The sequence below is a fragment of the Fundulus heteroclitus genome, chromosome 9 (assembly GCF_011125445.2).
Source record: "Fundulus heteroclitus isolate FHET01 chromosome 9, MU-UCD_Fhet_4.1, whole genome shotgun sequence".
Classification (NCBI taxonomy): domain Eukaryota; kingdom Metazoa; phylum Chordata; class Actinopteri; order Cyprinodontiformes; family Fundulidae; genus Fundulus; species Fundulus heteroclitus.
In genome coordinates, this window is record NC_046369.1 from 5,529,192 (window position 1) to 5,542,918 (window position 13,727).

The window sequence follows — 13,727 nt, forward strand, 5'->3', positions numbered from 1 at the left end:
CTTTTTGCAATTTTGTGGATACAACCACTAACTACAGTGCATCTCATTCAGGTTTTATGTATAAGGCACAAAGATATGCATAATTGTCAAGTGAAAGGGATATGATATGTGGTTTTCGAAACTATTTTTTATAAATAGAAATCTAAAAAGTGAAGCAGGCATTTGTATTAAGCCTCCATTACTTGGATATCAATAAGTAAAACATCAGAGCAATCATTCAGAAGTCACTTAATTTATAAATTTGCTCCGTCCGTTCAATATGAATACAGCTGCTCTCTGAATATTTGTCAGGAACTATTATTTAACAAACGCCATCATGAAGACCAAGGATCCCGGCAGATATGTCGGGGTTAAAGTTTATTGCAGATATAAGGGCTAAAAAACAATATTCTAAGCTTTGAGGATTTCACAGAGCAATTTTCAATTCACCACCCAAAAATAAAGATTATGGCACAACTGTAAACTAGAGCTGTGTGATATTAAAAATATTAACATCCTGAACATTTTAAACTATATCTGGTGTGGCCGCCTACTGTGCAAAAACTCCTTCCTCCAGGCTGAATATCGCAAAGGCAGGCCAACTTATTACTCTTGGAATAAAGCACCCAACTATTATTTTAGTTCACACAGTCCCATGCAATATTATGATTATTATTATTTCACAAACTGATATTTCTATGTCTATATATTTATGAAATCTTGTGCAACCCTGCTGGAAACCTATAAAGTCCTATCCACCCACCTAAAAAGATGGATGGCATGTAAGGCATTGATCTGAGAAGCACCGTAAAGACTCTCTGGAGGGGCTGCAGAGATCCACTGCTCAAATGGGACAATCTGTTAGCAGAACAGCTGGTACTCCACAAATCTGACCTTTTTATAGAGAAGAGGCTTGAACAAAGCCTTTGTTAAAAGAAATAAGTCCCGGTTGTCCAAAGCCACGAAGTGGACGAGGGAAACAGATTTGTTGAGTTGCTTTGGTCTGTTGACACCAAAATGGAACATCTACATGCAAAATGCTGTTCGTATAAAAATAATTAACAATGCAGCCCTCCACTGTGAAAAAGAAAGTAGTATATCGCTTCAGCAGTGGCATTAAAGTGGTAACATACAAATGCACACCACATTTATGGAGATTTCTGTATCCTTTTCCTTCCAATTTACAAAAAGATACTACTTTGTGTTGGTATAAAACATAAGACGGCAATGACATATACTGAAGTTTTTTTGTTGTAATATTAAGAAAAAGTGATGAGAAAAATGTTAATGGTTTTAATCCATTTGCAAGGCACTGTAACATTTTAACAGATGCTACACAAGGTGAATTACAAAGACCTATCAGCTGAAAATCTTAAACATTTCATAATCAACTGAAGAATAATTTATTACTAATGGTATTACCCAGGTATTTTTCATGTCCTCTCATCTGCTTTTTATATTCCACCTCTGTGGGTAACAATGTTTTTAAATTATTTTCTAATTCTATTTTAGCTCTGGCACTTCTCTTTTGGTCCTCCATGTGTCCATTTTCAAACAAACAGTAAATAAAATCCTTCCACAGTCAAAATTGGACAGAAAGTGTGTGAAGATGCAACCTACGTCAAAAGGCTTCCTGAAGGCAAAATATAAATAAATTAGGGTCAGTTTTTAAAATGTTTGCACTGTACTGTAGTGAAATGACTATGAAGGCTCATCGTTTTTGAATAAAAATTTTGCAAAACAGATTTTTAGATTCAATTTCATCCATATTTTCTATTGGTGCAATTTTTGTTTTAGTAAAGAAAAATTACCCCCCCCAACCCCCCAGCCCCCCACAGTTTTTTTCAAAACTCTCATTTAATCACAGGAAAAAAAAATACAAATGTTGCATTGAATGTGTTTTTATTAAACAGTGAAAAAAGATGAATTGATGCCTTGCTTTGGGATAGCTGGCTTCTATAATTGACTCTGAAATAAAGAAAAGAAAACCGTGAGCCTTCACCTGATAAAACAATGCAAGCTGTGTTTATGTCTGTGCTAGTGCTTAAAGCGCCGCTCCGTGTCCCCTGGGCTGTGTTAACGCTCCCGCCGTGTGTTGTTGTTGTTTGTGTGTTAAACACATGCAGTCCCTATCCTTGCCACAGTGGTCATCGGATTGCTCTGCACTGGCGGCTACCTGGTTTGGCGCAACTGGCGACGCAAGAACACCAAGAGTATGAACTTCGACAACCCCGTGTACCGCAAGACCACAGAGGACGACGACGACGAGATCCACATCGGACGGCACAGCGACTCCATCGGCCATGTTTACCCCCCAGTGAGTGGCAGTCACAGCCAACCGTTCATAGCGCTCCCACTGGGGGGCGGAGTCACAGATAGCAACTCTCACTGGTACTCGGGGGCGCCAATGCTTTCCAGTGGCAAATGAGGGCCAAAACAGGTGGAAAACTGAGGGCTTTTGAAATTTTTGAGAAGCGGGAGGATGCACAAGGTTCCCTAGTGGGAATAGAGAGCAGGCTCGCACAGGCGCACTTCCAGTTCAGACACCATTTTTAAGTCACTGAGAGATCCAGTTATACATTCCCAAGCCATCCATGGGCTATTATACTTCACATTAAGCAACAATTCCAATTACACAACATTCCCAACCATTTCCCTCATCCCATTTGTTTTTAAGTTGTGGTTGATGCACCTTGTTTTCATTGTGTTTCCTGTCAAAACTCATCTTCTTTTCACAGAAGGAGCTGTTGCCTGCAGGGCTTTTGTTATTATTGTTTTTTACAGATTAACTAGGTGTTTGTCATATAAAGCCAGGGAGCAAGTAATTTAAATAAATAATAACAAAAAAGAAAAAAAACATTATCCAAGCAGTGAGACACCAAAGGTTAAGCACTGTCTGTTTTCATTATGCAAAATCTAATTTTGTATTTGGACATTATTGTGGTGGTAGTGTGTTAGCTTTACGGGTTCTTTGAAAGCAGGACAAAGGATACCGAGGACTTTTCAACTGTCCATGTCTTATTTGTAAGGACTGAGAAAAAAAATCTCAAAGCATATAAAGGAAGGTCAAATCAGGGCGAAAGACAGGCCAACACTAAATTGATTCTACTTTCCATGCTTGAATCCGGTAACAATTAATCTCCTCATCACTCAGCCCACAAGCTAGCCTGTTGATTACCTGCTGAGGCCAATGGATTTCCTAATAATCCTGCTAACAATTTATTCATGCATCTCAATAAAGTAAGCCATCATTAGAAGGAGTATTTCTCTACTCAAATTGAAAAGTAAAACCTACATATAGATTTATTGCATAGAGTGATGTATGTATTCCATGTGTTTATTTCTGTTAGTTTTGGCTTACAGCTAATGGAAACCTAAAATTCTGGGTTTTTTTTGTTGTTTTTTTTTTTAAAATGAGACCAATTAACAGGCATTTTAACATACAAATGTTATGACTATGTATAAAAAAAAAAAGGATGGCTAACTTGACAGTTGTCCAGCAGACATTCATTAACCGCCTCCATACGGAGAGTATGGTACAAAAGATTATTGCTATAGAATCATGTTGGCTGTACAGAGCTGTGCATGTAGGAAATCTAATTAAAAATTGACTGAAATGAAAAACATTTTGCTGAAAACCGTGCACAATCAATAGGGATCACAGTAGCTTTGTTTTGAAGCAAGCCCCTTCAGCAGTCTGGGGGAGATTCACAAGGCTGGAGTCACAACGCACATAGCTATCCTGGACATGGGTTACAACTGTCCCATTCCTTGTGTTTAGTCACTCCTGAATCAGAGACATCATAAGCATCTTAACATGGGCTACGGAAAAACAGTCCATGTTTCAGATGAGAGTGAATTTTGTATTTGATTAGGTAATCTGGGTCCCAGGCGATGTAAGAAGAGTACAGAGGCAGGATCCAAATTGATTGGGATCCAGTATGATATTTTTTTGCAGTCAGCTGTGATTTAGGGAGTCATATAATCTGCTGGTACTGGTCCACTTCATGCTTTCCTCTGCTGACATGCTTATTGGTGATGCTTAGTTCCTTTTCCAGCAGGACTTGGCACCATCCCAACTCCTAAGAGTACCAAAACTTGCTTTAATGAAGAGTACTTGTTTGGCCAGCAAACTGGTTTGACCCAAATCCCATAGAGTCTATGGGGGTATTGTCAATAGTATGATTAGAAACACCAGACTCAACAGTGCAAACAAGCTGAGGGGCACTACCAAAGCAACCTGGGCCTCTATAACAACTTGACTGAGCCACAGGCTGATCTCCTCCATGTCGCGCTGCATCGGTGCAGAACTTTATGCAAACGGAGCCCTGAATGCATATATTCTAATGTTTGGAGAAACATTGTGTAGTAAATCAATATAATACGAGGTTAACATTTTGAACCGAATTAGTGAAATGAATTAACCGACCAAAAATAGTAAAATTTATTGAGATGCAACTGTGGAAGAATCCTCTGAAACACAGAGGAAAAAAACACAGCACTCATTTAATATGGTAGGCTATGTTTAGGTTGTTAAGGACGGCCAAAACGAAATGATCGAGGGCTAAGGAAGTGGCGTGCTTTGATCGGTTGGCATGGTAACACTGATTTCTTTGTGGTGCTCTGTAGCAGAAGGGGGGGGGGAAGAATTGTGGGTATCCCTGGCACGGTGACACACTACACACGCACAGGCACAGACAAAAAATAGGTGCACGATTAAAATTCAAGGTCGACAGAAGAGAGGTGTTCAGTGAGGAGCAGGAGAGAGGCGACTATTTTCGCTCGTCCTCCCAGCTTCTTAATTAATATTTATATTTCCGTAGAAATCTCATTCATTGTGTTTGATTTTTATTTTTTTATTTTTTTACAGTTGATCTCTTTGTCTCTGCTTAACTTCTCTTGCCTCTCGTGTCGGAGGCAAGTCAGGCAGCGAAAGAAATCCGCCTGGTAGAATGTGGGCCAGACATTTGCAGCTGTGAGCATTCCTACGACAATTAGGGAAGATCGGGGAGGAGGGGAGGGGGGGGGAGGGGGTGATACTAAAGACCAGAAGAAAGATAAAGATTGCAGTTTTCCTTGTAGACTCTATTGGGTCGCTCTGTTTCTCCCCTCCTTCAGCCTGCTGTGGTAACCATCTTTTTATCTGCTGTTTGCAGCGCGTGGCACTCAGTCTGGAGGATGATGGCTATCCCTGATAGTGGGGGGGATGCAACCTGCTCACCCCCCCTTCAGTCCCTTGCTGTCCTTTCCCCTCAGCACAGCCTCCGCACCACTACAATGAGGCCAGTACAACGCAGAGGAGAATGAAATGGAGTCCCCCTTTTGACTCCCCCCTTTTCAAATAGCAGGGATAGCCTATACATTTCTTCTGTTTCTTTCCTACTACCATTACTAGCTGCTTCTTCTTTCATTAGTATCAGCCTAGTAGCCTCTGCTCCACTCCTCTCTTCCCTCTTCTGCTGCTTCCTAACAGTAGCCGTGTGTGAAAATGCTGCTAGATGATACCCTTCACACTAACCTCATTTGAAAATTGTGCAGAAAGATGGCTATGGATAAGATGGCCACCACAGAAGTGGTCTCATGTTTTGACTGTTTTATTTATTTAAAAGTTTTAAATATGTAATCAGCCTCTGTCAGTGCGTAGCCCTAAAGGCGGGATCGCTTGATCAAGTTTGTGAGTGTATGCAGCACTGTGCCGCAGAAGACAAGGATGTTGTTATTTCTCTGGTTTCTTTAGTATTGCAACTTTACTCGCCTTTTTTTATTATTACTATTTTGAAGGGAGAAGGCCATGTATTATTTGTTACTGACGTATTGTAATGCTAAATATAGTCAAGGGGACAGAAAAGAGAAAAATGGATGGGGTTGTCTGGCTGTTTGGAGGTGATTTTGGGGTCAAAGAGTTGCACAGGGAGTTTTTTTTTTTTTTTTTTTTTGAGAAAATTGGCTAATTTGTGCCTCCAGACGGTTGTGCCTCAAGGTAAAAACCAGCAGGGCAGAAAGGGCAATGGATTGTGGGTAATCCCTCTCTTTGTATCGGAAGTATGCACAGAGTCAATAATGAGCTTGGCTTGTTTGATTAACTGTGATGAACGGTAGAGTTCACACATTTCTTCCATTTTTTTTTTTTTCTGTTTGCACATGCTGGCGTTAATATTTTGCTTCCTGTGACTGTTTTAGTCAGGAATCTGCAGCATCTATGCACAAAAGACATCAATATTGTAGGATTTTAACAGAATGTCCTCTTCTTGCATTTTCGGATTTCATGGTGAAATAATCGTAGAGGCATAATAATTTACTGTAAAACAAACATGTTTGCAGTTAGTATTATATTGGATTTTCTCTATCTGACTGGATTAATCTGAAAGCTAGTTAATCTTGCAACTTCACTGGCTCCGTTTGTATGACTTCCCAGCACTGGTTTTCCCAGTGCTGCTCCTGGTGTGGCAGCCTTCCTGCCAACGCAGCTGGATGAGATGGTGCGGAAAAACAGCTCGCATTTGAAAGAAATCACAGGCTGCTGTCACCGAACGCTCGCTCGGGTTTTGTGTCAGCAGATCAGTAGAATATCAGGCTTGGCTGAGCCTGGCGCACTGATTTGATTGCAGAGATAGATGCGTGAGAGCCGGCATAAAGAGCAAATCTTCCATTGGCTCAAACATGCTTCCAGCCCATTGAGTCAGATGGCGTTTATTCCCACTGAAAACGCTAATAATTGTTCATTTTACGTTCCAGTTGTAAATAACTACAGGCTGTTATTATAGGAATGGCGAATTAGTTGTTTCAAGAAGCAACTCACTTATCCTGGACATCATTCAATTACTTGACTATGTAGGCATTAAGGGTTTGTCTTCCACATTAATTGTTAAGAAGTCTAAGTAATTGTTTGTTATAGATATGCAGGGCCAAAACGTGCTTTCTCTTGCAAGGTCCAACTCGAATAACCTGCAAAATACGATCTTCCCGTGCTTGCGTACAGTATTACAGGCTGATATCTTGAATTTGCTGAACGGTTAATTGAAAAGGTTAATATTCAGGGATTTCAATGTTTTTCTCCTTTTGTTCTTGTTCATATTTTTGAGTTTTAAATAACTGATGAGTCCAGAGCGGGGAGACATGAGAGGAAAGAGCACACAGAAGGTGTTTTCTTGAAATGGTAGTAGATATTATCTTTAGCTGAATTTCCAGCAGTATTGTGGCGTTCTGGTATACTGGAATAATTCTTGTCCAGTTATTCACATTCTTCTCTATAACTCTGGTTGAATATTTGGCCACTCTTATCGGCAGAACTGACGGCATTGTCCACAAATTCTCAGCATCATCAGGGCTTTGAGGGGCCCGTTCCAGAAGTTTAACGCTACCCTCCTTTATCCGTTTCAAATCCACTTATGATGTGTGTGTTGGATGTTTGCCTGGATAGAAGACCAAGCTGTGTCCAGGTTTTTAATCATCTGACCCACAAATGAAGTGAAATTGGATCGTTTAAGATGTTCAAGAACAGCACAGGAACCGGTGAGACTAAAACAAAGTGAAGCCTGTTTATTATCATCATGGACTAAGTGGGTGCAGAACAAGAACTTAACCCCTTCTCAAACATTAATACCTTCAGCCTCTATTAAGATGTTCAGATATCAACATGGCCAAACATTTTTCAAAGGCCAAATCCGTTTTAGGAATAGGTTTTATGGTCTGATATAATAAAGGTTGAGCTAAAGATAAGAAGCATGCGTGGATCAGGCAAGGTGAAGCTTTCAGACCTAATAGTACTGTACCAACTGTCAAGCATGGTGGTGGTAGCGTTAGGCTGTCACTGGTACTGGTGCAGAGTAGGTGGATGAATGATGGTGAAAGCCTATTCTCAAATTATTGCTAAATGGTTGAAACTATGCAAAAAAAAAAGTGTTTGGAATGCAAGAAAGCAAGGTTGCAACACAAGAAAATTACTTGGTCTGTAATCTGGATTCTGATATCCTAAAGCCCGGACCTCAGTCCTATTAGAGATTTGTTTCATTAGGGATAAATGTAAGGAGAAGTATTTCAGGTAAAAGCACTCCAATTTGCTCATTTCACTGTTGAATATTCTCCCTCCCACTCAGCCCTGAAGTACACATTTTCTGTAATGGCGTGGCAAATGGGGAAAAATGTTCAGCTCTTGCTAACGCAGCGCAGCTGACTAGCCGTGTTCTCATACAGTCCTGCCATAATAAGTTTTTATGGAATAGTAAACCTGACTCAGCAAATTTAACCAAGTTTTTGAACCCTTTTCCCTATAACAGAGCTCCCAGGAAGCACATCTCTGTCCATCATCTTGTTGTTGGCAGTATTTATATTCTAACTTTATCAGATTTTGTTGCTGCTATGGCCTGCGTTTACTGAATATCTACAAACATTCAACCTGGAACTGCTTGAAAGTGTTGGTTTTTGGCTTTGCATGTTTATCTTTTTGATGAGCAACAATTATGAGTTGGAAGAGCAGAAGCAGCTTACACCCATGTTCTGCGCCGTAACTTCTTGGGATAACGTGGCGCAATAATTCAACTCAGTGTTTTTGGGGGGGTTTTAGACAATTTTAAGCTTCAGAAATTAGGGCTTACTCTCCTTAAGTAGTTCTGCCAAAAGTAGTGTTCAAATATCCATCCAGAATAAATATTGTTGATGGCTAGAAGGAAATTTCTAACCAGAACTGAGAATTAATAGGAAAACGGTGTTATTATGATTGGGTCATGATCTTATTCTCCCGGTGCTAAAGGGAAATAGTGACTCTAAGAGGAGATACGCCACAGGTCAGAGATCTTTGTAATTTCTAAGACTGAATTAGTCTCGGACTCTGTCGACTGAACCCTAAGCTGAGTCAGCTCCACAGCCCAGCTCTTTCCTTTCTGTCCTTGTTCGCCTCAGGACTAATGCAGTTCCATGCTGAGAAGTTGCAGTTAGGAGGATAAATTGCTTATTTATTTAGCTGCCTGAGTGTGACATTGTGGGAAAGTTATTATTGCTACCGTGCGACAGACCGATTGGCTTCTCCACTTTGTGGTCACTTCCAGTCGAGCCGTCTGCGCTGAAGGACACGGTGAAAGTCCAGACTTCTGCTTTGGCTGTACAATTTATCAGCGGAAGTAAAGGGCGAGATGTGACCTTGTGACACGAAACCATTCCATATATACATACGGGGACCATTAAGACAACTCGCCGCTCAAATGGCAGCATTATTTGTAATTTCACTGCGTGTTCAGCCCATAAACAGCAGGCTGCGGTTATAAGGATAAATTCTGCCTCGTGGTTATGTGCTGTGAGGGTTCATTCAGGGGTTCACTCTGTTGTGTGGGCAATGAAGGTTTGGTTAGCAGCATTTTTTTTATATAATTCTTTGTGTTTTTAGTGTAACCACAGTTTTCAGCTTCTATGAGAACCAGAGCTGTTTTGGATATCTTGCATTCAGTGAAGAAACTTGAAATTTACACAGCAAGCAGCTTTTATTGACCATTTGTATTTGTGTCTGAAGAATGTCTCGTTTTACTTTGCAGATGATTCAATCTAGACTCTGAGAACTGTTTTTTTTTATTTTATATATATATATATATATATATATATATATATATATATATATATATATATATATATATATATATATATATATATATATATATATATATATATATTTGTTTTGGAAAGGCAGACGGAACGGCAAAACCCTATTTGCTGCTGCAGATAGTTTCTAGGTGACAGGGTATCCAAGAATAATAGCCAGGTTTTCGCCTTGAAGGATAAATAATGTATATACCTTCTCAGTAAAAACTACTAATATTAATATTTAAGTTTTAATTTAACCTCATCAATTTGTAATTGATTTGTTACAACTTGTAAAATGCATTTACCTTCCTTTTCTTTCTTAAAAAGTAGGTCACCTCTAATCTCTGGTGGTTAATTGATTTAATGGTGTTATTAGCTCATGTAACTAACTATTAACTGCCCTGATGACTAATGGTAGAAGTGTACCACCGAGTTGACAGCTATCTTGACTTTCCCTCCTACTTTAAACTTGATTTTCAGAGGTATCTAACCCTCACTGCTTCAGCTAGAGTGCTTTTTTTAACATCTCTCCTCTTCTGCATCCTTTTCATGCTCTATCACATCTCATGCACAGGCAACATTCTTCCTTTCCTAATCATACTAGTGAAGTACAGCTTTCAGCCTGCAAAGGGGACATTGCTCCACCCATCTTCATCTCAGACATCTTTTGTCCAACAAGGGCTCTCAGTCTTTTTGTTAACAGAACACACTGGAAGATTAAAAAGCACTGGAAGAAATAACCCCTAACTCCACACATAACTCGGAAAGGCCTCAGAGCTGGAAATAAAACTTCTCGGCTGAAAATGAACCTGCAGACCCGGCAACAAATCGGCCAGGAGAAGAAAACAGCTTCCGCCTCCAGCTACAATTCAGAACTGTGAAAGGAAACGGACTCCCCTGGGCCGGCATTTGGCTCTCGTTGACCCTGTTGTTGACTTTTTCCTTAATCCATAGCTTCCTCTTTTTATTGTGTGTGTTTGGGGGGGCTTTTTGGGACTGTGAATCCTCAACTTTTGTCAATTCATGCCCACATTTCATATTTTGACCTACTTGATGTTACTTGAAGGGAAGCGTTCTGTCGACTGTGTTTTTTCTACCAGCAAGAATTAAATGAAGGTTCGTGGGAAGGAAGGTTGTGATATGTTCCGTTTTGATATGAAACATTTTAAGACACGTTGTTGTCTGGACGGTCCTTGTGGCAAAATGCGTTCTCCAGCTTTTGTAAGAACCACCCACCTGTATTTTCCCTGAAAATTTGTCATTGCCTGCAAGAAAATCTAACTGAAAATTCAGCGGTCCATTCCACACGGCAGGCAGTTTTTTTAAAATAATAAAAAAAAAAAAACGCTGTTTGTTGCACAAAACTTTTGAAGAAGCCTTCTGCACTGTGTAAAGAGGTTACATTCTTAGTAGAGGGGGAGGAAATAAAGGGGTTGTGGGTGGGGCTGTGCTGAGGTCTGGCAGTTGCAGACCAATGGTTTTAAATCATGACTTGTAAATAATACGTTTTCATAAAGCAAAAAAAAAAAAGCAACCTTTTTGATAATGTTTTAAATGTATCTGTAAAAATGATGTACATAAACTTCTGGGGTTTAAAAGGAGTGTAGACTATATATAAATTTATTTGTACACATGAGCACTGGATTTCTTTAATGTTTGATTGTAACTAAAATTAATAATCTGCCAAAGTGTTTTTACTTTTTCTCCTGTCTGTTCCATTTGTTTGATTTTAGCTTTTAACAGTGCAGCGGACTGTAGTATTTAATTCTTTTAATTCTGTTGCGTGTGTGTTTGTTTCCTAAATGGGAGGGGGGGGCGGGGTATTTTAATTTATTGGTGCCTTGTTTCGTGCTCCTGTATACTTTCACTCTTTCTGTTTCTCCGTGTTGTGCGTCTGTGGGAGTTCCACGGGGAATTAACTTGCAGGTTGGGGGTGGGGAGGGTACAAGGGGGTGGGTGGTTTAAATCTTTAGCAACTTCTGTACTGACATGGAATCTCTGTACTTTATGCCAAAATGGTCTCACTCACGTTTCTATGAAATCAAGCTGTTGATAAATCACTATATATTGATATATTAAATTTATAAAAACTGTTTAAACTTTCAGACCTGATCCTTTCTTTTCCGTCTTTTGTCACATTAGATAATCTCCACTACATAATGTTATATATTTACTTTTTTACCCAGTAGGCATCAACTTTAACACAATTAAAAATACCACATTATAATCAGAGGTATTGCAGAAATGATAAAAATATGATCTAGTGGTGGTACTGATATTAATAAATTTTTGTGATAATAGGCTTACAGAGTAGAAGTTTGACTCCCCCTTAGATTATTGATACATTCCTTTAAAACATAACTCTAGAAATTAAACGTCTTGTATTTGCTCCCAGGATACCACAGACTCTAATGCAACCAGCTGTCTCTTGTTTTCTAATTTCCTTTGCTGTAGTTGAAAATCTTGAACAAGTCTTAATCCTTAATTCTGATTTTTATGTAAGATCTGTTTTTTATTTTTTTGTTATTTTTGTGTATGGATGCTCTATTTGTAATTTTGATGTGAGCGTCATCAGACTCCAGTGTGAACAGTCCATGGACTTTAAGTGACCCACATGTACAGAAGAAGATGAGACGTTACATGTAACATGACGGATTACAGAAATGAATATGCAATGCCGTGGCGGTTCTGGCATGAATGCCGCCCTGGGTGAGCATCTCCTTCTTTATCACGAGTACTTAAAGCTGTAAGCTATCGCAAAAGACATACTGATGGTGAGACTAAGCAATAGCCCTCACATCTCCTTAAAGGAGCAATAAGCAATTATTCATAATTTTAGCTAAAAACAGTGATGTGAGGCACATCTTTTTTAGATGGAATATGGTATGACGTCCCGCACCATTTCTGTGTTGTTCTCCAGTCTCTTGTTTACAAAGTTGGACCGGCCACACGGGAAGGTAGCTGCCACTCGCTGCTTACTCCCTCCCTGCCCATAAAATGCCACCGTCAGTGAAGCCTAGGAGCAAAATATCGGTGTGCTCAACAGCACACCTAGTGGTGACATTCCACTTATTGCTCCTTTAAATATTGTGTAATTTGGAGGATTTTTCAAGGAGGCGCACAACTTCAAATTAATCAGGATAAGACTGTGCGCCAAACAGAAAGGACCAACATTAATTAAAAAAGCAATCGCGATGTAACGCTGGAGGAGCTGCAGAGATCTACAGCTCAGGTATAATTTATTATTTGGGCACCACAAAAAACTGGCCTTAAAAGTCATGTTGCAGAAGGGAGCAAAGATGTGAAAGAATGCACTCTGGTCGGGTGAGACCAATATTTGGACCTTCATACTAAAATATAATTGCAAAAAGTTGTGCAATAACCCTAAAGTAAGTAGAATGTCAATGGAATGTTGTTTTTTTGTCAAATGGGCCAAAAGTGTCCATTCAAAAGTACTCTTGGGCCAAAAAATATAATTTAAAAAGCAAAACAACTGACAGATGTATTAATTTAATTCAATTAAATTTTATTTATATAACCCCAATTCACAACACATGTCTTCTCAAGGCACTTGAAATAACAGCAAGTTGGAGAAAAGTAGAAGAACTTGGCAGAGTGAGAAAAATATAGGCAGCCTAAGCCTATTGCAGCATAACTACAGAGGTATGTCAGGGTAACCTAGGCAAAAAGGAAAATTTTAAGATTAGCCTTAAAAGTAGACGGGGTGTCTGCCTCACGGACCAAAACTGGGAGTTGCTTCCACAGGAGAGGAGCCTGATAGCTAAAGGATCTGCCTCCCATTCTACTTTTAGAGACTCTAGGAACCACCAGCAGACCTGCAGCCTGAAAGCAAAGTGCTCTGTTAGGAACATAAGACGCAACCAGAATATCAAAATTCAGTTAGAATTATGTAGGAAGAAAAGAATGGCCGTTCTTCGTCCAGTCTGACATAACTTGAGCTATTCTGTAAAGAAGAATGGGAACAAGGTTCTGTCTCTAGTTGTGTAAACCTGGTACAGACAGAACCCTGTAGACTTGGAGCAACATAATTCATTGAACCATTAAATATATACATATACGTAAGCAGTACAGAAGAATAAAAAAGTGTCTGGAGTTTTTCTTCAAGGTAAGTTGTATAAAGTAAGGTAAGTGTTTTACTTTTTTAAATCAAAGGAACA

At 39.5% G+C, this 13,727-nt stretch overlaps 1 protein-coding gene across 4 annotated transcripts in view; it reads left to right on the forward strand.

The window, feature by feature from the left end:
• The window catches only part of lrp8 (low density lipoprotein receptor-related protein 8, apolipoprotein e receptor), a 226,393-nt gene extending 218,515 nt beyond the window's left edge, over positions 1-7,878 (forward strand). Inside the window, exons 18-19 of one of the 4 annotated variants that reach the window (XM_021324304.2) lie at positions 2,106-2,296; positions 5,136-7,878. In XM_021324304.2, the coding sequence (XP_021179979.2) occupies positions 2,106-2,296; positions 5,136-5,174 (230 nt within the window). In that variant the 3' untranslated portion in view covers positions 5,175-7,878. Of the gene's footprint in view, positions 1-2,105 lie in introns of all 4 variants that reach the window. The other 3 variants (XM_021324305.2, XM_012878066.3, XM_021324303.2) reach the window with 3 other exon arrangements.
• The last annotated feature ends 5,849 nt before the right edge of the window (positions 7,879-13,727 follow it).